General features: G+C 40.7%; 1 protein-coding gene across 2 annotated transcripts in view; it reads left to right on the top strand.

The window, feature by feature from the left end:
* Positions 1–11,751, top strand: part of NHLRC3 (NHL repeat containing 3) — a 28,707-nt gene extending 16,956 nt beyond the window's left edge. Inside the window, exons 3-7 of one of the 2 annotated variants that reach the window (XM_050950819.1) lie at positions 623–770; positions 2,125–2,325; positions 4,538–4,629; positions 7,118–7,230; positions 8,223–11,751. In XM_050950819.1, the coding sequence (XP_050806776.1) occupies positions 623–770; positions 2,125–2,325; positions 4,538–4,629; positions 7,118–7,230; positions 8,223–8,322 (654 nt within the window). In that variant the 3' untranslated portion in view covers positions 8,323–11,751. Of the gene's footprint in view, positions 1–622; positions 771–2,124; positions 2,326–4,537; positions 4,630–7,117; positions 7,231–7,971 lie in introns of both variants that reach the window. The other variant, XM_050950809.1, reaches the window with a different exon arrangement.
* Positions 11,752–21,734: the final 9,983 nt, after the last annotated feature.

Below are 21,734 nucleotides of genomic sequence, written 5' to 3'. Positions count from 1 at the left end.
GCCCACAATAATAGATACATAAGACTTTCAAGGATATTGCAGGAAATCACCATATCTGTCACAGTGGCCACATCAGTACCTAGGATAGACAGACAGAAAATCAGCCATCCCAAGCAACTGTTATAATAGAATTTTACTAACTGTACTAGTCATGCGTACATGTTGGTATCTAGATTCTGGTTAAGACCCTCTCTCTTCAGCAATGCAAACAAAAGTGGTGAGACTTTGATTTATAAAACACAGTCATGGCACCTGCAATCTTGGACAATTAACTACAATTAAAAATGTTGTGTGCCCATCTTGGGAGACCTAGAGCATGATGGTTTTTACAGAAGTGGTGTGCAATCACAATTCAAAATGAGGACAATGAGAGCAGCAATGGCTCAGCACCTCTGAATATCAGGCTGTAAGTGTCCCAAAATTAAGGAACACAGTTGCAAACTTAACCTTTCTGTGTCTTTCACCAGCTGTAAAATGGAGTTAGAAGTACTTGCCCACAACCCAAAGGTTGTTGTGAAAATTATTAATCAATGTCTGTAAAGGTTTTTAACGTGAAAATTGCTAACATTTAAACAGAATTGTCGAAGGTGAGTTTTGCTTGATAAGATCCTTTTTTCTTCAGAGAGGGACTAATGTACCAAAGGTACTAGTGTTTTCAGATGAAGGAAATTTCCTGCATGCGTGGAATTCCACAGTTGAAATGCCTCATGGTATCTTTGCAGTCAGCACCCCTACAGATACTTCAGTATGGATCACAGATGTTGGAAGCGGTATGTATAATGGTAACATGTTAAAAATATTATGCCACAGAGAAAATAGGTTTTTTGCAGGTATCTCTTTGAACAGTAATTTTAATTACTTGAATAAGGTATCTGTCAGGGTTCCCTCCACACTCTGAACTCTAGGGTACAGATGTGGGGACCTGTATGAAAGACCTCCTAAGCTTATAAGTACCAGCTTAGGTTAAAAACTTCCCCAAGGCACAAATCCTTTCCTTGTCCTTGGACAGTATTGCTACCATCACCAAGTGATTCAGACTAAGATTCAGGAAAAAGATCATTCAAAGTCCCTATTTCCCCCAAAATATCCCCCCCCAGGCCCCTTCACTCCCTTTCCTGGGGAGTCTTGAGAATAATATACTAACCAATAGGTTAACAAAATGAACACAGACTAAATCCTTTGGTTTTTAGCACACCAATTCTAAAAAGAAGAACTTGATTATAAAGAAAAAAGTAAAAGAATCACACCTGCAAAATCAGGATGGAAGGTAACTTTACAGGGAATAAAAGATTTAAAACACAGAGGACTCTCCTCTGGACTCAATTTCACAATTACAAAAAAACAGGAATAAAACTACCTCTTAGCATAAGGAAAATTCACAAGCTAAAACAAAAGATAATCTAACACATTTCCTTGCCTTTACTTACAATTTCTGTAATTTTAGATGTATCATTTCAGGTATCTTTTAAGGAACTGGTTTACCTACTTGGTCTTGCTCTCTGTCCCAAGAGGGAACAAACAAAACCTTCCCCTTCTGCCCTCCCCCCCGATTTGAAAATATCTTCTTTCCCCATTCGTCCTTCTGGTCAGGTGCCAATTAGGTTAATTAAACTGATTAACCCCTTACAGGGAAGTGATTCTGTACCTCTGGCCAGGAGGGATTTTATGTTACTGCATACATAAATGTCGTGACCCTTCCCTTTATATTTATGACAGTACCAAAAGAACACTAAGCCGCATTCATGCTCCCCGAGTCCTAATTGTGCACTGATCAGGTTCCCCAGTACAAGATAGAGCAATTTGAAGGCTCATGAGTTGTGCCACGTGCTCATTTGCCAGAACAGATAATCCTGGCCAACTTTTCCAGATCTTAATCAAGGAGCAGGGCCAGAAAAGCATGCATCTCAATGCATAATTTTTGTCCTCTATCCCATCCTGATAGCTCCAGTCCTGTGCACATGTACATTTGATGCCTTGCTAATCTGAAATCATTCTCTTACTGCAGAGTTTTCTTAGTTCAGTTTCATTCTTAAAGTGACAGTGGATTTTTATCTTGTTATTACTGTGTTGATGTCAAAGAGCCATGGTTTTGCTGAGAAATTTCTATGCCTTTCTTTAATACAGGAGAGTATGGGCACACAGTTAAACAGTACAGTCCTTCTGGGAAACTTATTCAGATCCTGGGTACTCAAGGTAAAGCTGGATCAGGTTTAAATCCGCTGCAGTTCGATCAGCCAGCAGAAATATTTGTGGAACAAACAGGGGAGATCTACATTGTGGATGGAGATGGAGGGATGAACAACAGATTATTCAAACTGTCCACAGGTATGTGAAAAGGGAACGTACACAAGAGTTGACATTTGAAAATTTAGAGGTCTAGTAGTTTTAAACATTAACATTGCTAACGGTGGGCCTGATCTTATGGCCATTAGAATTAGTTGACATATTCCCCATTGATTCTGATGCGCTTTGGATCAGAGCCTATTTCACTACTGATCATTTTAACAGAAACACTCAGCTAATCAGCTAACTCCTTGATTGTCATGTCACTGCTATTTTAACCCTTGCCTATTTTCTCATTGTTTTGGTAAAGATTAAGGCCCTAACATGTGAGTAGTCACAGTGACTTTTTTGTGAATATTCACATGCTTGAAATTAAGCATGTGTTAGTGTTTTCAGAATTGAGGCTGTGATGAATGGGGCTATACCAGTACAATTTATGAATTCTGATTGATATTGTGAAGTTGTTTTTTGAAAAACTGCTATATCTTGAGTGTCTTTATATATTGGATTCACCATTGCTAACAAGGCCTGTAGCAGGTACATGCCTGATAGATTCAGTAGGTAGTGCTTAGGACTCAATGACCCTATTCAGGTGCAAACATCTGGGAACACTAGGTGAGCCGGGAACACTGGATGAGCTGCATCCTTAGAAAATCAGGCTAACTGACTTTTCTGAAGGGATGGGAGAAAGGTAGGAGCAGTGGACACAGGAACAAAACAATGGCAGTCACAGGGTTTAAATAAGAGAACCCACAGGAATATAGGGGTGAGAGGAAGAGGAAGTGTGGAACAGGAGACAGCAAGGTCACAAAAGCTGGGTAAGACGCTTCAGAAGGGAGAGATCACCCAGCAGGTAGCAGCCTGCATGAGGTAGGGGACACCCTGCCCACCTAGATACCAGTGGGCCATAAGGACTCCCAAGGGAAGGATGAAATGGTAAAGGGCATGCATTGTAAGTTTTTTATTGTTTTGAATAATCTGTACTATGCTGTGCTTGCTTAACATGATTAAGTATAAAGGAGCATTAATGTGTTAGACTCTGTGCAAAGCGTCTGAGTGTGTGTTGACTGCTTCACAACTGCTGCATGTCCAGTTAAACTGTGCACCAGAAGCTTCACACTTCGGGGTGAAGTTCTGGGAGAGGGATGTGTTTGAGTAACTGGTGTATCTTGGAGGTCAGCGCTGGTCCTGGGCAGGTGTGCTGAGAAGGATAGCAGACAGAGTCAGTGCCCAGGAAATGTGCCAGAGAGGCTACTGGAGGAAACACTGCTACAGCCTACTGGGGCTTCAGAAGTTTAACACTAACACACACACACAAAATCCAGAGCAACAGAGGCTTGGATTCCCCCTCAGAGCAGTCCAACTGGTGGCCAGGAGGGTGTGCTTGCTAGGACCTGTGTCAGAGGCCTACAATGAGCTTTGACCCTGTAGTTTCTCATGTAGGTCATACATCTGTTATTCACGCATCTTGAAAATGTCTTTCTATTGAAGAAACAAATCTTTAAAGAAACCAATACATTGTGATGACCATGAACTTTATTTTTTGGCAAAATTAGACCTTTGTATATTGCCAGTTATACTCTTCCATTTTGTATTATTGTGAGCAGTAGATACATAAATCTAAGGAATATATTTTTTATAGTTTATTTTGGGTGAAAATTTGTTTTGCCTTTCTAGCATGACCAGGAGAGAGATTTTTCCCTTTTCTGTCTGTGCTTGATACTGTAGCTTTCTTTTTAACACATACAGACACCAAATGGATAAATAAAATGAAAAACAAATATATCCTGCATGGAAAAAATAGTGAGCCACAAATGTAAATATGATTGTCTCCTTATGAATTGTAAAGTTTGAAATTAGGAATAAGAGCCTAATCCTGCTCCCGTTGAAGTCATTGGGACTATCCCCTGGACTACAAAAAGAGGGAGATTGTGTTTTAAATCCCTTTGAAGTCCTGAACCACTGCCGTGGTTCGCCATCCCAGGCCAATGGGGGCTACGGGAAGTGGCGTCTAGCACATCCCTCAGCCCGCGCTGCTTCCCATAGCCCCCATTGGCCTGGGACGGCAAACCATGGCCAGTGGGAGCCAGGATCGGCCGAACCTGCGGACGCGGCAGGTAAACAAACCGGCCCAGCCCGCCAGGGTGCTTAGCCTGGTGAGCCGTGAGCCACGTGCCAGAGGTTGCGAATCCCTGTGCTACATAATAAAAGTGAAAACTACTTTTTCATTATTTATCCTGGTTTCTACTGTTAGATTTCCAGGAGATATGGCTGCGTGGGGAAAATGGTACAGGTGCTGGTCAGTTCAAGATTCCTCACAGTGTCACAGTGGATTCTGTTGGACGGGTAAGGAATTAAAACTCTGTTTTTCAGTGTTTTGGAGACAACTTTTATGCCTTCTCGCGTATATGTCTACATGTGTTTTTGGTTCTTAATTTCCTTGGGGGAAGGGGGGAGACAACCTAAGAAGTACCATTCTTTCATATTTGATTATTGAGATCTAGCCCAGTGCATACAATTTTAATCATGTGAGCAGTCATTCTTAACTTTTTCACATTGAAAATTTTTTCTTGACATGGCTGAGAGGGTAAGAGGAAGTCTTGACAAGCTGCCATAATCTCTTCACGTACATATATACACGGACTTCCTACAGATCCCAGGAAGAGGCTGCTACTCCTACAGACTTTTAAAGGGTTTGCACTGCAAGGGGACAAGAAGAAGGAAGTCCCCCTAACATGCTGCCACCCCCACCCTGTTCTTGTGCATCTTATGGAATCTGCAAGGTGGGAGCATTGATTCTGAGGACCTTTGGTGGTGTGGCTCCAAAGCTCCTTCAGAGAATCTTAGGACAATTTTAAAAACTAAGAAAATTCCCTGACATACAACTCTGATGGGTTCTAACTTAGATAGAACCTTAACTGAGTGCCTCAAAGGTTGAGTACACATTGTGACACTTCCCAGGTAAACACAAGGTTATGTGGCACCTCACTACCACCTACCCTTAGTGTGAGGAAGCCTTGTCTGGGATTGCTGTGGGTCAGCTCTCCAACCTTACTGGCCACAGGCAACACAAATACTCCCCTCTAGGCCTTGCAGGCTCTGCTGTCACTCTACAGGTTAACAATAAGCACACTGGAACTTTTGAGCTCTCCCAGTGTCTCCCTGGAGTGTCCAGACTTTTGTCCATGGGACACTTGCAGTATTCACCAATCCGCTGCTTCCAAAGAAACTACAACCCACCTTACCAATTTAACTTCAGATCACCACTTTGCTTAACTCGCAGCACTTAAATTTGTTTATAGTTATATGTAGGTATAAATTTATTTAACAAATCATAGAGATTCAAGTAACGGCGAGTGGAAATATTTGAAACAAATGATGGTATGTAAAATAAAAGCATAATATGCATTCTGGAGTCTAGACTTAATTGACAAGACACCCTCATATCTGGTAGGATAGGATACCGCTCACCCAGACTCCTTGCAGCACTTTAGAGCTAGGGTGGCTGTGACCCTTCTTTCATGAGACATGCACGCTGTAAGTTTGCCTCCGAGATGAAGGATTCAGTGTGTCTCTTAGCACTCCAAGATATACAGACCAATTCTTTGTCTTTATTCATAAACAGGACACACCTCTACTCTTTATTTCTTCCTGTAAATTTCCTCTCTTGTATATTTCTCAATCTCTCAATTTGTACCTGGCTCAGTATGCAAATAGGCATACAGTGTGTGGCATACAACACACCAATGGCCAGACTGGGAAATAGATATCAGTTACCTCCTCTGTGAAAGGAATATCTTTGAGGTATGCCACCCCTGGTGACCTGCCTTAACTCCAAGACCGTAAGAACATAATTTTTAGTATATATTGGGGAATCCCTGTAAAAACATGTGTGCCCCCTGTGCCCTCTGCCAGTTGGCATCAGGCAGGGAGTCCCTGGGTCACACGCAGTCTTACAGAAATGCTTTAATTTCTCAAATAAACAAATAACTTCAAAATATAAACTTTTTAAAAAAAATTCAAAGTATGGAAATTCACAGGTAAGGTACTCAAACTGTCACTTACTTCTGCTCCTGAGCAATAATCTGATCTCAGCAATAATCTGAGAAAGCTAAAATGTTTGATGGACATGATTGTCTATAACAAAACAGTTTCATCTTGTCAGCGATTGCAATAAATGGGATGCCTTAATCTTAATACTACAGTGTTATTACAACCCATTCACAGTCTACAGAAAAAAGCCAACTCTACACATTTCTATTTAGCCCAAGGGCATACTGAAGATAACCAATCCCCAGAGTTCCCTGTGCCAGCCAGTTTTCAAAGTGTCATTGCACACATATATATTTACACATGCAAACTTCCTAGACCCTGCTCATGAAATTAAATCACATAGCTGAAAATAAAGAGCAATTATTAGTTTGGTAACATCATACTTAGTATTGGATATATGTATGTATATGAGCACTGAAAAACCTGTGTTTTGTGGTAAACATTTCCGACTTGCACCCACAAAAGAAGGAAGCATAAGACACTGGCATCTCTATTGGGGCAGAGTAAAGTAGTTTGTGTATCTTATCTGTGATTTTCGATATTTAGTTTAACTTCATTGCAAGGATTTTTTTTTTTTTTTTTGAGGTGGAATCTGAGAATTAAATAGCTGGCTAGTCAACTTTGTAAAATAAAAGCCGAGCCAAATTCATTCCTGATGTAGTCCTCTTTTCTTCACTATATTTGGCCCATTATGTGTAAGGAAGTGATGCTTTTGATATAGCTATTTATAGCTGTATATACTATATTGATGTATTATAGCTGTATTTACTGTGTACAATAGGTATGGGTTGCTGACCGAGGAAACAAACGAATCCAGGTTTTTGATAAAGTAACAGGGGAATGGCTGGGGTCTTGGAGTAGTTGTTTCCTAGAAGATGGTCCCTCTTCTGTCAGGTAGTGTAACTATGTATTTCCACAAAAACATTTCAAAGGAAACAGAATGCTACTTTTTCTCCAGTAAGTTTCCACATCACTTTAAGTTGATAGCAAATGCTTGATATCAGGCTCTGGAATTAGCAAGTGGAGTTGCTGTGGAATTAGGTCCTGACTCCTATCCTGCAATAGGATCTGTAAAGGTGAATCCTTGCAGTCACATGACTTCAAAAGATCTGCCTATGTGGATCCGACTGGTCGATTGGGACTTTCATTTTAATTTAAAGCTGTGAGTTTCATAGACATTGGGGAACATGATTAGGAGTTTGATATTGCCCCCCTTACTCAGATGTGTAAAGGCTACAGGCACAGGCCCTACCTTCCTTTGTGTAAATTCCTATTCATTTGCTGTTACACCAAAATCTGTGGCTTCAAAGTGCAGCAGCAGCAGCACGTAGAGCAAGTCCAGCATGCTTACTCTGTATACAGCACTGTAAGGCTGAGAATGTTAGAATCATTTTCATTTGATTTGAAAACTTCCGCAGCTGGATGTTAAGTGACTGACACATGGGTTATACATAAGGGGACCTTAAAACTCAGATTTGAAGTCCAAATCAGAAAGTTAGAAAACTGATTGCCTCCTCTGCACATGAATGCTGTTTGCTCACCTAGATATGGATAATAATTTTTAAAGCACATAGCAGTGTTAACAGGAAGTGTCCTAAGAATATGTTAATTCTAATTCTTTTTATTTATTTTTAGATTAACTACCAATGAGGAATATCTAATTGTAGCTCAGCTGAACATTAACAGAGTGTCTATCTTGGCAGCACCACCAATAGGATCCATTGGAGATTGCCATGTGGTAAACATAATCCAGCTAGCTGATGAGGTTAAACCACATCTTGTGGATGTAAATGTGAAGACTGGAGCAATTTATGTTGCAGAAATTGGTGCACAACAAGTACAAAAATATGTACCCTTAAACTAATGGTTTTCTTTGGTTCATTCAGCACAAGCCATTTCTTCTGGATTACAAGACTGGTGCTGGATTTCCTTACGTTCATTGCAGACTGTGCTTCCACACATAAACACAGCATGTTGCAGCACTAGAATGCATAAAATAACTGTTTTGTGACCTGCTCTCACTCTTATTTTCTGGGTCAAACTCAGGGAGCTATTTCTCTTAACCTGTCATTATTTGTCTTTACTGGCATGTTTTGTTTCATTTTTGTTAGTTGTTGGAATTTGGAGAATGCATTTGATATGCATATTAGTTCCATTTAACCATGTTTTACCCTGCTTTTAACTTCAAGGTAGTTTTTCCCCTTGTCTCTTGATAAATCATAAGACATTAGGTTTGTCATTATTCTGCTAGTCTAGACATAAATTTCCACTGTTAATCAATTTACACTCTACCTCCAGTGCCTGGGCTGAATCTTGTGACTTCTTTGCCTAGCCAGTGCACTCTGCTACCTCCTAACGTTCTAGCTGGCAGAGAGAAATGTCTACATATTTAATTTTCCAGAAGCCTTGTCCACTTGAGGCTCTGGACTGTAGCTTAACATTGCTTCAGGTTTCCTTGACTCTTTATGCTAAGATTGTCCAACTCAGAACATAAAGATGCAGCATGTCATAGTCTCCTGGGCTTCAGTGAGACCTTTGATACTTACAGCCAGTGCTGAGGTATTAGCATCTCTGGCATCTACCTTAGGTAATCATTGATACCGCTGTTGACATCAAAGGCATCAGTTCTTTACTGATTTAAGCTAACTCCATATAAAGCACTTTAAATGAAATTAAGAGTATCTTCACAATGAGGTGACACTGATTTTTAACTTACTGAATTTCTAAATTGATTTAGTTAAATGGGTACAAGTTTTATGTGTAAGCAAGGCCTCAGAGTAGAATGTGGTGAAGTTTAGCACATCTGAGAATCCTGAGGCACATACTGGGGATTTACTAGGGGACTTTTAATCAGCCTTAGGCCTGGAGACCTATAACATGCTTTTGTCCTCTTAATCATGTTGAAACTCAGATACATTGTCTGCAGCAATATTTGGCCTTTGGATTCTTGTTTTTAGAGACCAGTCTGATCTTTTATTCTGCCTCCAGATTTTCAAGGACATTCTTTCAATACTAAGCTGCGACTTTCCATTTCTTTTTGAGGGACTTCTGCCAATACATCAGCAGCTGATTTCTCTTTAGCACAGAACTTGCAAACTTCTTTGTGACTGTTCGAGTCATTGTCTTTCTAGTTCCTCCCCTGAATCCAGTTTTGGTTTTAAGTTGCATAAATTAGCTTTATTATCTTCTCCAAAAAACATACACCAGCATCTTTCTGTCCATCCCTTCCCTAGTCCACAATAATTCCAAAGCCTTTTAGGTGTTGCTGTACAGCCTTTCAGAGTATTCTCTGTTCAGTGTAGAAGGGGTGAAAAAAGAGCACCAATTCTTTGATATATTTCTAGTGGTCAAGAATAACTCTCCTGGTGAAAGATTGTAGACTCATCCTCCTTGTTCAGTCAGGAGCTATGAATGCTTTGCAGAATGATCTGGGGGATTTTTTCCTTTTCACATAACTATCCTGATTCCTTGGCTATTTTGGGTGCTAGTAGTAGGTCAAGAGAGGCTAAGCTGTTCCACCTCCCCAGGTAAGGAGTATGGGAAGTAGAACCATGGTTCACCATCATGGATGTCCGAGCAGTTGAATGTGGTATTGCTTAGTTCAGTACCAGGTTCACTAAAATTTAGGTTTGTTCAGTTTAGCCTTGAAGACCTTTCTTGCCACGGTGTCCAGATCCTTATGTAATATGTTACTGCAACAGTCTACGTAAATCATCAGGGAAGAGTCAGATTTGGTTGCCATGTCTGGACATTATTGCTGCTTTGGAACCAGGCAATCCTGAACAAAGAAGACTTTGTATAGATGGTTGTGATACTGAAAAAGACACTGTACTGGCAGATACCTTCAGACTGGCAGCTCAAGAAGCCTTCCAAGTGATGCAGATCATGAAGTTCTGCGTGTGCCTTTGAGACTTGTCACTCAGACATCAATTTTTTAAAACTATTTTTGGCTGACTTTTGCTCCCCCCCTCATCCTTGGAATCAGTGGGAGCTAGGTGCCTAAATGCCTTTGAGGATCTGGGCCAAAGTGTGTTTGTTCAGTTTATAGGTACTTGTGGTATGAACAGATGTCACGTGGTGATTAATAGGAGGCTATCAAACTCCTTTTCACTGCTATACTTGTGACCTAGTTCAAGAGGTGACTGATAAGTTCTTGAAATTGATTTATTAAAAATAATTGAGCAAAATTACGTTTTAGCATAATTTGGCAAAAAATAAGTAAGGCTTTCACAATGGGGGACCTTATGGCTTAATTTGAAAGTGCTCCTCATTTCTGTATCTTGGTGTTATGACTTTGGCTGCATGGGATTTTTTGATCTGGGGAAAAGTGGGGGGAAAAAATCAGACTGGTAAACTTGAGCTGTTCATCTAAATTACAATGTTTTGTATAAAAAAAATTTTTAAACACATTTTGCCTGATTTGCAGACAGCTTAGTAAAATTACTTACTTGGAAGCTAAAATTATGTGTCCCTTTTCTCTTCCTACCTCACTCTTGTGACTCTCGCTCTGTAGGACGTCAATAGTAAATTGAAAATGGATGCATACATCTTAATTATTACAGTTTATCATATGTTTCCCTCAGAGTAATTACTAATATGTGATGGCTGAGTTACATAGCCTTGATATGAAAACAACAATATAATCATTTCCAGCTACATTGAGTCTTTTATAGAAGATTAGACTAATTCTTAAACAAAATCCAGATATTAAATTAAGATTGAAATCAATGAGGGATTTAAAGAGCTCAAATTGTTCAGCTTGTCAAAAAGAAGATCAAGTGGTGACTTGACTACAATGTATAAAATACGTTCACGGGGAGAAAATACCAGGTACTAAAGGGCTCTAATCGAGAAGAAAAGAGCATTACAAGAACTAATGGCTGGAAGTTAAAGCCAGACAAATGCAAATTAGAAATAAGGCACACATTTTTAATAGGGGATGATCCATTGAAACAAACTACCAAGGGAAATTGTGGATTCTCTATCTCTTGATGTCTTCAAACCAAGATTGGATGATTTCTGGAACACAAGTTGTTGGGTTCAATACAGGATTAACTGGGTGAAATCCAAGACCTATGTTTATACAGAAAGCATAGTAGATCTGATGGTCCTTACTGGCCTTAAAATCTAGTGACTGAATTTGACTACAACAACCTTCTTTGAAACTCTGTCAAGGTGAGCAACACTGTGTTTGTTTCTGGTTGGGTGAGTAATACATCAGAAGGATATTTTTACTTGATTATTCTCAATATAAGTGTGAGCGAGCAGGTGAATTTTAATAACAGTTTTGTGAAGCTGGACTTCCCACAATATAAGGAGGATGAATGGGTGGATGTTTGTTCTGAGTTAATGTAACCTATCTTACTTTTCTTGTATGTACCAGTCTTTCAGATAAACAGTTTCTGTAGTGCCAGAGGTTCTTCTTCAAAATAAGATTTATTTATGTAATTTATTTTCCGAATTATGTGCCAGCAATTTGTTACCAGTATCTTTAAATACCATTAGTGATATCCTTTCAGCCATGCAAGCCTTTTTGGGAAAAGCAAGGCTGTTCAGATTAATCTGTTTTTTTCATTAAGGAGAATGGAAAACTATATCTTGAACTTGCAGAAAACAGCAGTGTGGTACTGATGCATTTCTTCCTCCATGCCTTAAAAAAATTGACCACATTCTGTCAAAGACAAAGGATTTGCTTTGTGACATTTTCCATTGTTCAGTGTAACCAGGCTGTACAAAAAAAGTTAATTTCATTGCTGGTAGAAAAATGCAGAAAAGTTTGCATGATTTTTTTTTTTTTTTTTTGAAACTTCAGGCTTTGGCCAGCTGACTTCAGTTTTCCTTAGTATATGCACCTTCCTCTAACATTAATGGAAAGTACAGGCACATTCATGCACATGTGTTTTCATCCTGTGGGAAATCTGCTGCATAGTCACTAGTTACACATTGTAGAGGGACTATGGTAATGACCCCAGGGGAAGAGCAGTCTCTTGGATGACTACATGAACGTGGCAGGAATTATTATTTATTATTTGTATTATAATAGAGCTACCTTCTGTATGCAAAATCAGTAACCACATTGTGCTAACTACTGTAGCAGAGCTCTGACCTTGCTCCCGTGGGTCCTGCGCTTCTAGGCGGTTTATGCTAGCCTCAGTGGTTCACTGTGACCCTTCACGTAGCTCTTCTCTCTCTAGGGCCAGGGTTACAGTCTACTGAGCCCTTTTCATCATAGGCCTGCATGGAGGTTGGCAAGAGAACTCCCACAGTCTCTGTTCAGCCTCCTGTCCTGACAGGGGCCTGACTTCCCCTCCCAAGAGATGTTCCTGTAGTGGTGGGTTGCGGGGAACCTGGGCCCACCCTCTACTCCGGGTTCCGGCCCAGGGACCCTAATGGTAGCAGTTATTGGCAGCCAACCTTTCACTGCCAGAGTTGCTACATTTCCCTGGGCCACTGCCCCACAGCTCTCCTGCTTCTCCCTTACCTTAGGGCTCCTTTAACGATGGTCTGAGGGTGTCTTCAGTAACCAGCCCTTCAGCCACACTTCCTCACCTCTGGCTTCCTGGCTCTTCCCTGTCTGACTGGAATGAGCCCTTTTTATGGTATCAGCAGGGCCTTAATTAGAGTCAGGTGGTCACATTAACTGAATGGCCTCACCTAACTCTTTGCAGATTAATTAGAGTCAGGTGTTCTCATTAGCCTGGAGCAGCCCCTACTCTGGTCAGTCAGGGAAGAGAAAACTGTTAATCCAGTGGCCAGTATATCTGCCTTCTGCTATTCTGCTGTACCCAACTGGCCTGGGTCTGTCACACTACTTATAGACACCTATGCTAGAAAGCCTTGTTAGACACTTTGAAACATGTTACTGTCTAGGCTGCTGCAAAGCACTGTAAAATCCCAGTTTCTGGTGACAACAAATTAACAGCATTTAAATATGTTACGATACTGCAGCATGACATTGGTTAATAGCATCGTATAACAATTGTACCAGTTTATCCTGTTAATAATCCCTGAGCCAGAGACTCCTCTGAAGAATTTTTGTTTTTTGTTTTGTTAAAGTTGATTGAGAAATAAAAAAAAGTTGAACTATTTCAGTCTGAAAAATAGCTACTAAACTGTTCATTGGTTTGTCCAAATCATGTCCAAATCAGACATTATCAGTGGAAAATGCCATTACAGCCAAGTGGATGGAGGTTCTGTGACACATAAAAAAGTGATTGTTATCCTCTGTGATACATTATCAAGAAATTAAGTAACCTGAGCAAACAGGTTAACCCACAGAAGTTTACATCTGAAACAAATGGGCAAATATGAGTTTGAGAGACAAGGTGGGTAAGGTAATATCTTTTATTGGACAAACTTCTGTTGGTGAAAGAGTCAAGCTTTCAGGCTTACACAGAGCTTGAAGAAGATTAAAAAATGTTATTAAACCTAATGTTAAAATTATATAAGTGTCTGTACATCTGGGTATAGTGCTTAGATTATCCATAAATACAAAGTTTGATTAAAAGTCATAAGATGCATATAGTACATAATCTGAAATAACCCAAAATTAGGTGAATAAATTTAACAATTCAGTTAGATATTAGTATCCAAGTATTTGGGTACATCACTCATGAAAAGTTATACAGAGAATTGGTTGTGGAAAGCAAATATAGGAATGAATGTAGATTGTCCCTCAGTGATTGAGAATTTAGGATAGAATCTCCCTTAGAAAATACAATCCATTGGGGAAGTATGTCTGTTATTACTTCAACACCCTGTCCCTCTAATATTCTGGGACCAACACGGCTACAGCAACACTGCAAACAGGTAAATTTTGGCAGTTGCTGAAATTGCCTATTTGAAACACAAGAGGGCACCAAAACTCTGTTATTGATGGCTGACATCTTCAACGTACAAGGCGAGCACAAACAACAAATCACGTCTGAAGGTCAACAGTAATCAATTGCTCTTTATTTTCTCTTTTCAAACCAGATAATTCTGTTACAAATGAATGTGTATTGTTACAGAATGTATAGTCATTTTTATTTTTCTCCATTACATTTTCTAGTTGAATGAAATCCTTTCAGTAATCTAATGTGCGGAGACTACCAGGTATCTGAACTGATTCTTCTTTTCCTTACACCAAAAATTTCAATGGAGTTTGTTGCGTTAGAAGTGACATATGTACAACCAAAAAAGATAACTTTTATTCCAAAAACTGTCCACATGAATTACTGGCATAACTGTAGCAGTATAATAATGCCGGAATAATGCTAGCAAATTTTCCCTTAAAGACAAGCTTTAAGTGAAGTCAGAATTAAGCTTGTTGATTCTGATTCATCAGTCCTCATTCTACCACCTGTAATCTGCTGTTGAGTAATAACTCACTCCATGGGAATTCCTAGTGTGATCAATGGGGTTACTTCTGGAGTAAGGTCAGAATCAGGCCTTACCTCAGCATCATCATATTATCCACAATAACACACTGCATAAAGAGGTTGCATAAATGGGTTGTCTATGATAAGTGGTTGAAAGAACCTGAGACTTGCAGTGTTCAGCATAAAACACCTTGTAATGTGCTGCTGCTTCTAGGAAATGTGAAAAGGTGATAATTGTAATGTATTAATTCACACATACAGCAGTTTGTCACAATGCTGAAGACTAAGTAACACCCATGCAACTAGGTATAAATGATAAACATAGTCATAGAAGAGCTAGGCAAGTTTTTTTCGAGCAAATAGGAAATTTGATGAAAAATGCATTGTTTAGGACACCAAAACTATTCACAAATTCAAGTTAAATTCAGCAAATATTTTAAGTGCAAAAAAAAACCCAAAAAACAATTTTTGGAAGTGTCTAAATGAACCATTTTGACACTTTGTTTCAAATTGACATTTTCAAAATTAAATGTTCGATTTGAACTGACTTTCTAAATGTTTTGGCTGAAATGAATGTTTTTGATTTTTCATTTCATCAAGAAAAATTGAAAAAAAAACCAGTTCAGTCCAAATTGTACCTGTTATTTTTTTTGTTGTTTTGTGCCTCTGAATTGAAGTTATAAATCATAGGATCTAAGTCATAGATTTATAGATTCTAAGGCCAGAAGGAATCATCATGACTGTCTAGTCTGACCTGCATAACACAGCCCACAAAACCTCACCCCGCAGTTTCTGCATCAAGCCCATAACTTCTGTTTGAGCTATTGCTCAGTTTTTTAGAAATACATCCAATCTTTGTTTAAGAACAAGTGACCTCACCCACCACTTCCTTAGATAAACTGTTCCCATGGTTAAGTACCCTCACTGTTAAAAATGTTCACGTTATTTCTGACTAAATTCATCTACTTTCAGATTCCAGCCACAGTTTTGCCTTTTTCTGCTAGATTGAGCTATTTATCAGGAATCTCTGATACAGGAATCCCTGTATTTGCAGACTGTGATCAAGTAACTTCTTAATCTTTTCTGGTAAACTAAATAGACTGAGAATAAGGCAGGTTTTCCAGACAATGAATCATTCTTGTAGCTCATTTCTGAACCCTTTTCAGTTTTTGAGCATCCGTTTGGAAGTGTGGATACTAGAACAGGACACACTATTCTGGTAACGGCCTCTGTGAAAGAGTGGACTCACCATTAGAGCACCTCCTCATGGCTAGGCATGGCAGATCTCTCCCCATCTGGCATCCCCTGCCACAGGTGCTCTGCTCCTCTGGTGGTATTCCTCTTCCTGTCATTTGGCCCTTTGGTCTCCAGCTGACAGTGTTCTGGCAACTATCCAGTTCCTCCAGGGTTATGCTGTAAAAAACACTTTTCTTTCTGCATGTGAGCAACCCAAAATTGCTGAGCAGAATCATGCCATATTTTCCACAACCCAGAGTCACAATTGGGCTGAGCCATGAGGAACTCCAGCCACAGGCTAAGTTCTGTGGATAGTTAGAAGCATTTGAAAAAATCTAGGATTTAAAAGGAAAGTGCCTCCTTCACACATATTCAGGATCCCTAGGTAGCAACTGCTGCTACTGGCCCCACTGCTACTTATCTTCACCTGGCTGGGGTGTGTCCATAGCAGCCGTATGTGTGCTACTAGATACATATATACGTGTGTCTATGGTCAGCTGACACATGGATCAATTTCAATATTCATGTTAGTGTGCTTGGCTTATAAGCAAGTATAGATGGTAACCATGTACATCTTTCCTTTAATAAAATGAGAGAGACATACAATAGGAATATTTCACCAAAATATAATTCTCGTAAAAGGAATATTTCTTTAATAAGTGTTTTTAAAGGGATAGGTTAGAGGTGTGGTTCTACTCTACATATTTTGCAATGACAATTCTTTTGTAAGGTCTGCAGTGGCTAATCCCCAGTATTATTTGATACCCTGTCAAAACTGAGACACAGAGAACTGCTGTGTGAGCAGGGATTGTGCTGCACCTCTTATTGCATAGAACACTACAATAAAAAACCTGCAGCACTGAGTCTCAGAGGCCAGGTCAATTGACTCAGGCTCACAGGGCTAAGAATTGCAGTGTAAATGTTCGGGTTTGGGCTGGAGCCCAGACTCTGAGACCCACCCCCTTCACAGGGTCTTGTAGCCCGGGCTCCAGACTGAGCCCAAATTTTTTTCCCTGCAATCAGAGTTAGCTAAGCTGGCCAGACATGGGTGTGCCACAGGTCTTTTATTGCAGTGTAGACATACTTTCAATGGGGCTTGTGACAGATGTTGCTATCAGATTAAAGTAGCTTTGGGTCATCAATAAAACAGGTAAGAAGCTGGAGGAATGTAAACAGTTGGAGATAATTTTTAAGAAGCCACATTTTAATTAATTTGAAAAACACCACATAATATACTTCAGGGATCAGCAACCTTTGGTATGTGGTTTGTCAGGGAAATCCGCTGGCAAGCTGGGATGGTTTGTTTACCTGCAGTGTCTGCTGGTTCGACCAATCGCAGCTCCCACAGGCCGCGGTTTGCCGTTCCTGTCCAATGGGGGCTGCAGGAAGCAGCGCGGGCTGAGGGATGTGCTGCTATATTACTATAGATATACCATAATTTCTTGGGTTTTTGATTATTTTAATGTTGCATTAGGATAGTGTGGATTCCTATTAGTTTGGGAGAGAGTGCAGTAGTAGTAAATATTATACTGTGGTATTGCCCCAAGGTCCTAGTAGAGATTGAGATTACCCACTGTACTGAGTGTTGTACAATCATAGAAAACAAACTATGGTTTCCCTGAAAGATTTACATTCTAAAGACAGAACAGTGTGGGTACCCAAGAACTCCCATTACACCAGGCTAACAGACACCATTACTTGCTATATTAAGGTTTTAGCCGACTTTCTGGAGTCTTCTTCTCTTTTGGTTATGGGATGTGCTGCTTGAGATAGGGAAGGGGCAGTACTTGCATGACGGAAAAGCTTTATCAAAGGAGCAAAACTTGCAGCCTGACCAAAAGCTCAAAAGACTCCTGATTATTATTATTTCCTTATTAATTATTTAGACTCATAGACTCATAGGTCAGAAAGGACCAATATGATCATCTAGTCTGACCTCCTGCACAAGGCAGGCCACAGAACCCTACCCATCCACTTTTATAACAACCCCTAACCCAGGACTGAGTTATTGAAATCCTCAAAATTGGTTTGAAGACCTCAAGCTGCAGAGAATCCACCAGCAAGCGACCCATGCCCCACGCTGCAGGGGAAGGCGAAAAACCTCCAGGGCCCCTGCCAATCCGCCCTGGAGGAAAATTCCTTCCCGACCCCAAATATGGCGATCAGCTAAACCCTGAGCATGTGGGCAAGACTCACCAGCCAGCACCCAAGAAGGAATTCTCTGCAGTAACTCAGTTCCCATCCCATCCAACATCTCCCCGCAGACCATTGAGCAGACTTATCTGGTGATAATCCAAGATCAATTGCCCAAATTAAACTATCCTATCATAACATCCCCTCCATATACTTTTCAAGCTTAGTCTTAAAGCCAGAAAAGTCTTTTGCCCCCACTACTTCCCTCGGAAGGCTGTTCCAGAACTTCACTCCCCTAATGGTTAGAAACCTTCGTCTAATTTCAAGTCTAAACTTCCTTATATCCAGTTTGTACCCATTCGTCCTCGTGCCTACATTAGTACTAAACTTAAATAATTCCTCTCCCTCCCTAACGTTAACCCCCCTGATATATTTATATAGAGCAAGCATATCCCCCCGCAGCCTTCTTTTGGCCAGGCTAAACAAGCCAAGCTCTTTGAGTCTCCTTTCGTAAGGCAGGTTTTCCATTCCTCGGATCATCCTAGTAGCCCGTCTCTGGACCTGTTCCAGTTTGAATACATCCTTCTTGAACATGGGACACCAGAACTGCACACAATATTCCAGATGGGGTCTCACCAGCGCCTTATATAACGGTACTAACACCTCCTTATCCTTGCTGGAAATACCTCGCCTGATGCATCCTAAAATCGCATTTGCTTTTTTAACAGCCGTATCACATTGGCGGCTCATAGTCATCCTGCTATCAACCAATACCCCAAGGTCCTTCTCCTCCTCTGTCGCTTCCAACTGATGCGTCCCCAACGTATATCGAAAATTCTTATTATTAATCCCTAAGTGCATGACCTTGCACTTTTCACTATTGTATTTCATCCTATTACTATTACTCCAGTTTACAAGGTGGTCCAGATCTTCCTGAATAGTATCCCTGTCCTTCTCCGTGTTAGCAATACCCCCCAGCTTTGTGTCATCCGCAAACTTTATTAGCACATTCTCGCTCTTTGTGCCAAGGTCAGTAATAAAAAGGTTAAATAAGATCGGTCCCAAAACCGATCCTTGAGGGACTCCACTAGTGACCTCCTTCCAGCCTGACAGTTTACCCTTCAGTACGACCCGCTGGAGTCTCCCCTTTAACCAGTTCCTTATCCACCTTACAACTTTCATATTCATCCCCATCTTTTCCAATTTAACTAACAGTTCCCCATGTGGAACCGTGTCAAACGCCTTACTGAAATCGAGGTAAATTATATCTACCGCATTTCCTTTATCTAAGTAATCTGTCACCTTCTCAAAGAAGGAGATCAGATTGGTTTGGCACGATCTACCTTTAGTAAATCCATGTTGCAATTTGTCCCAATTACCATTGACCTCTATGTCCTTAACTACTTTCTCCCTAAAATTTTTTCTAAGACCTTACATACTACAGACGTCATGCTAACAGGCCTATAATTACTCGGATCACTTTTATTCCCTTTCTTAAAAATAGGAACTACGTTAGCAATCCTCCAGTCATACGGCACAACCCCCGAGTTTATCGATTGCTTAAAAATTCTCGCTAACGGGCTCGCAATTTCATGCGCCAGTTCCTTTAATATCCTCGGATGGAGATTGTCCGGGCCCTCCGATTTTGTCCCATTAAGCTGTTAAAGTTTGGCCTCTACCTCAGTTGCTGTAATATCCACCTCCATATCCACATTCCCGTTTATCATCCCTCCATCATCACTAAACTCCTCACTAGTCTTATTAAAAACTGAGGCAAAGTACTTGTTTAGATATTGGGCCATGCCTAGGTTATCCTTAACCTCCATTCCATCCTCAGTGCATAGTGGCCCCACTTCTTCTTTCTTTGTTTTCTTCTTATTTATGTGGCTGTAGAACTTTTACTATTGGTTTTGATTCCCTTTGCAAGGTCCAGTTCAATGCGGCTTTTAGCCTTCCTCACTTTATCCCTACATGTTCTGACCTCACCAAGGTAGCTTCCCTTGCTAATCCCGCCTTTCTTCCACTCCCTGTAAGCTTTCTGCTTTTTTCTAATCCCCTCTCTGAGTTGCTTGCTCATCCAGCTTGGCTTACAACTCCTGCCCATGGTTTTTTCCCCTTTCTTGGGATGCAGGCTTCCGACAATTTCCGCAGCTGTGACTTAAAGTAATTCCAGGCCTCCTCCGCATTTAAATCCACAAGTTCCTCCTTCCAATCCACTTCCCTAACTAATTTCCTTAACTCTTTAAAATTAGCCCTCGAGAAGTCAAAAACCCTAATCCCAGATCTACATTTGTTTATCCTTCCATCTAGTTTGAACTGAATCAGCTCATGATCACTCGAACCAAGGTTGTCCCTTACCACCATTTCTTCTACGAGGTCCTCACTGCTCACCAAAACCAAATCTAAAATGGCATCCCCTCTCGTAGGTACTTCAACTACTTGATGAAGAAATCCATCCGCTATCACATCCAGAAAAATCTGACCCCTATTATTCTTGCAAGCACTCGTCCTCCAGTCTATATCCGGGAAGTTGAAGTCTCCCATAATCACACATTTCCCCTTTGTGTTTACTTCATTAAAGACATTAAAGAGGTCTCTATCCATATCCAAATCAGATCCTGGTGGTCTATAGCACACCCCAAACACTATCTCAGGGGAAGCTCTAGTTGCTTTTTTACCCAGTGTGATTTTTGCCCAGACAGACTCTGTCTTATCCATTCCATCGCTTCTTATTTCATTACAGTTAATCTCATCATTGATGTACAAGGCTACTCCACCACCTTTGCCTTTCTTCCTGTCTTTTCTAAACAGCACATAGCCTTCAATACCTGTACTCCAGTCATGAGTACTATTCCACCAGGTTTCTGTTATCCCTATAATATCCGGTTTCACTTCCTGCACCAGTAGCTCCAGTTCCTCCATCTTGTTACCTAGGCTCCTCGCATTAGTGTACAGACATTTTAATTTTTGGCGTTTGGCGTCAGTGACATTCTTTCCCCCGTCGTGCACAGACCTTCTACCACCAGCATCACCTGTTACTCTGGTTTCTACTCCACTATTCATCCTTGGATCAATTCTTTGGTCCGCAAGGGTATCTCCTCTCACTTTGTTTACTTCCCTCTCCAGGTTATATTCCGGCGTTGAGATCTCCTGAACATCTCCCAACCATCTCCCCCAACTTCCTAGTTTAAAGCTCTCTTGATGAGGTTGGCGAGCCTCCATCCTAGAATTCTATTTCCCTCCTTACTTAGATGAAGTCCATCCTGAGCGAACAGTTGTCTATCCGTAAACGCTTCCCAATGACCGTACATCCCAAAGCCCTCCTTATAACACCAATGCCTGAGCCATCTGTTGATCGCCATAATCTTGTCACTCCTTCGTCGCCCTGCTCTAGGAACTGGCAGAATCCCAATGAAGATCACCTGAGCCTCGATTTCTTTGAGCGTCTTCCCCAGTCTGGCATAGTCCTCCTTGATACAGTCCAGCGAGTAACTAGCCGTATCATTCATTCCCACATGAAGGACACTCAACGGATTCTTTCCCGCTCCCGCTAGGATCCTATTCAGCCTCAGGTCCACATCCTGTATCTTAGCCCCTGGCAGACAGCACACCCTTCTGTTCTCCCGATCAGGTCTAGTTATAGGCCTGTCTATTCTTCTCAGTAAAGAG

The sequence above is a fragment of the Gopherus flavomarginatus genome, chromosome 1 (assembly GCF_025201925.1).
Source record: "Gopherus flavomarginatus isolate rGopFla2 chromosome 1, rGopFla2.mat.asm, whole genome shotgun sequence".
In the NCBI taxonomy this organism is placed as follows: domain Eukaryota; kingdom Metazoa; phylum Chordata; order Testudines; family Testudinidae; genus Gopherus; species Gopherus flavomarginatus.
This window is presented reverse-complemented; position numbering and strand designations above follow the sequence as displayed.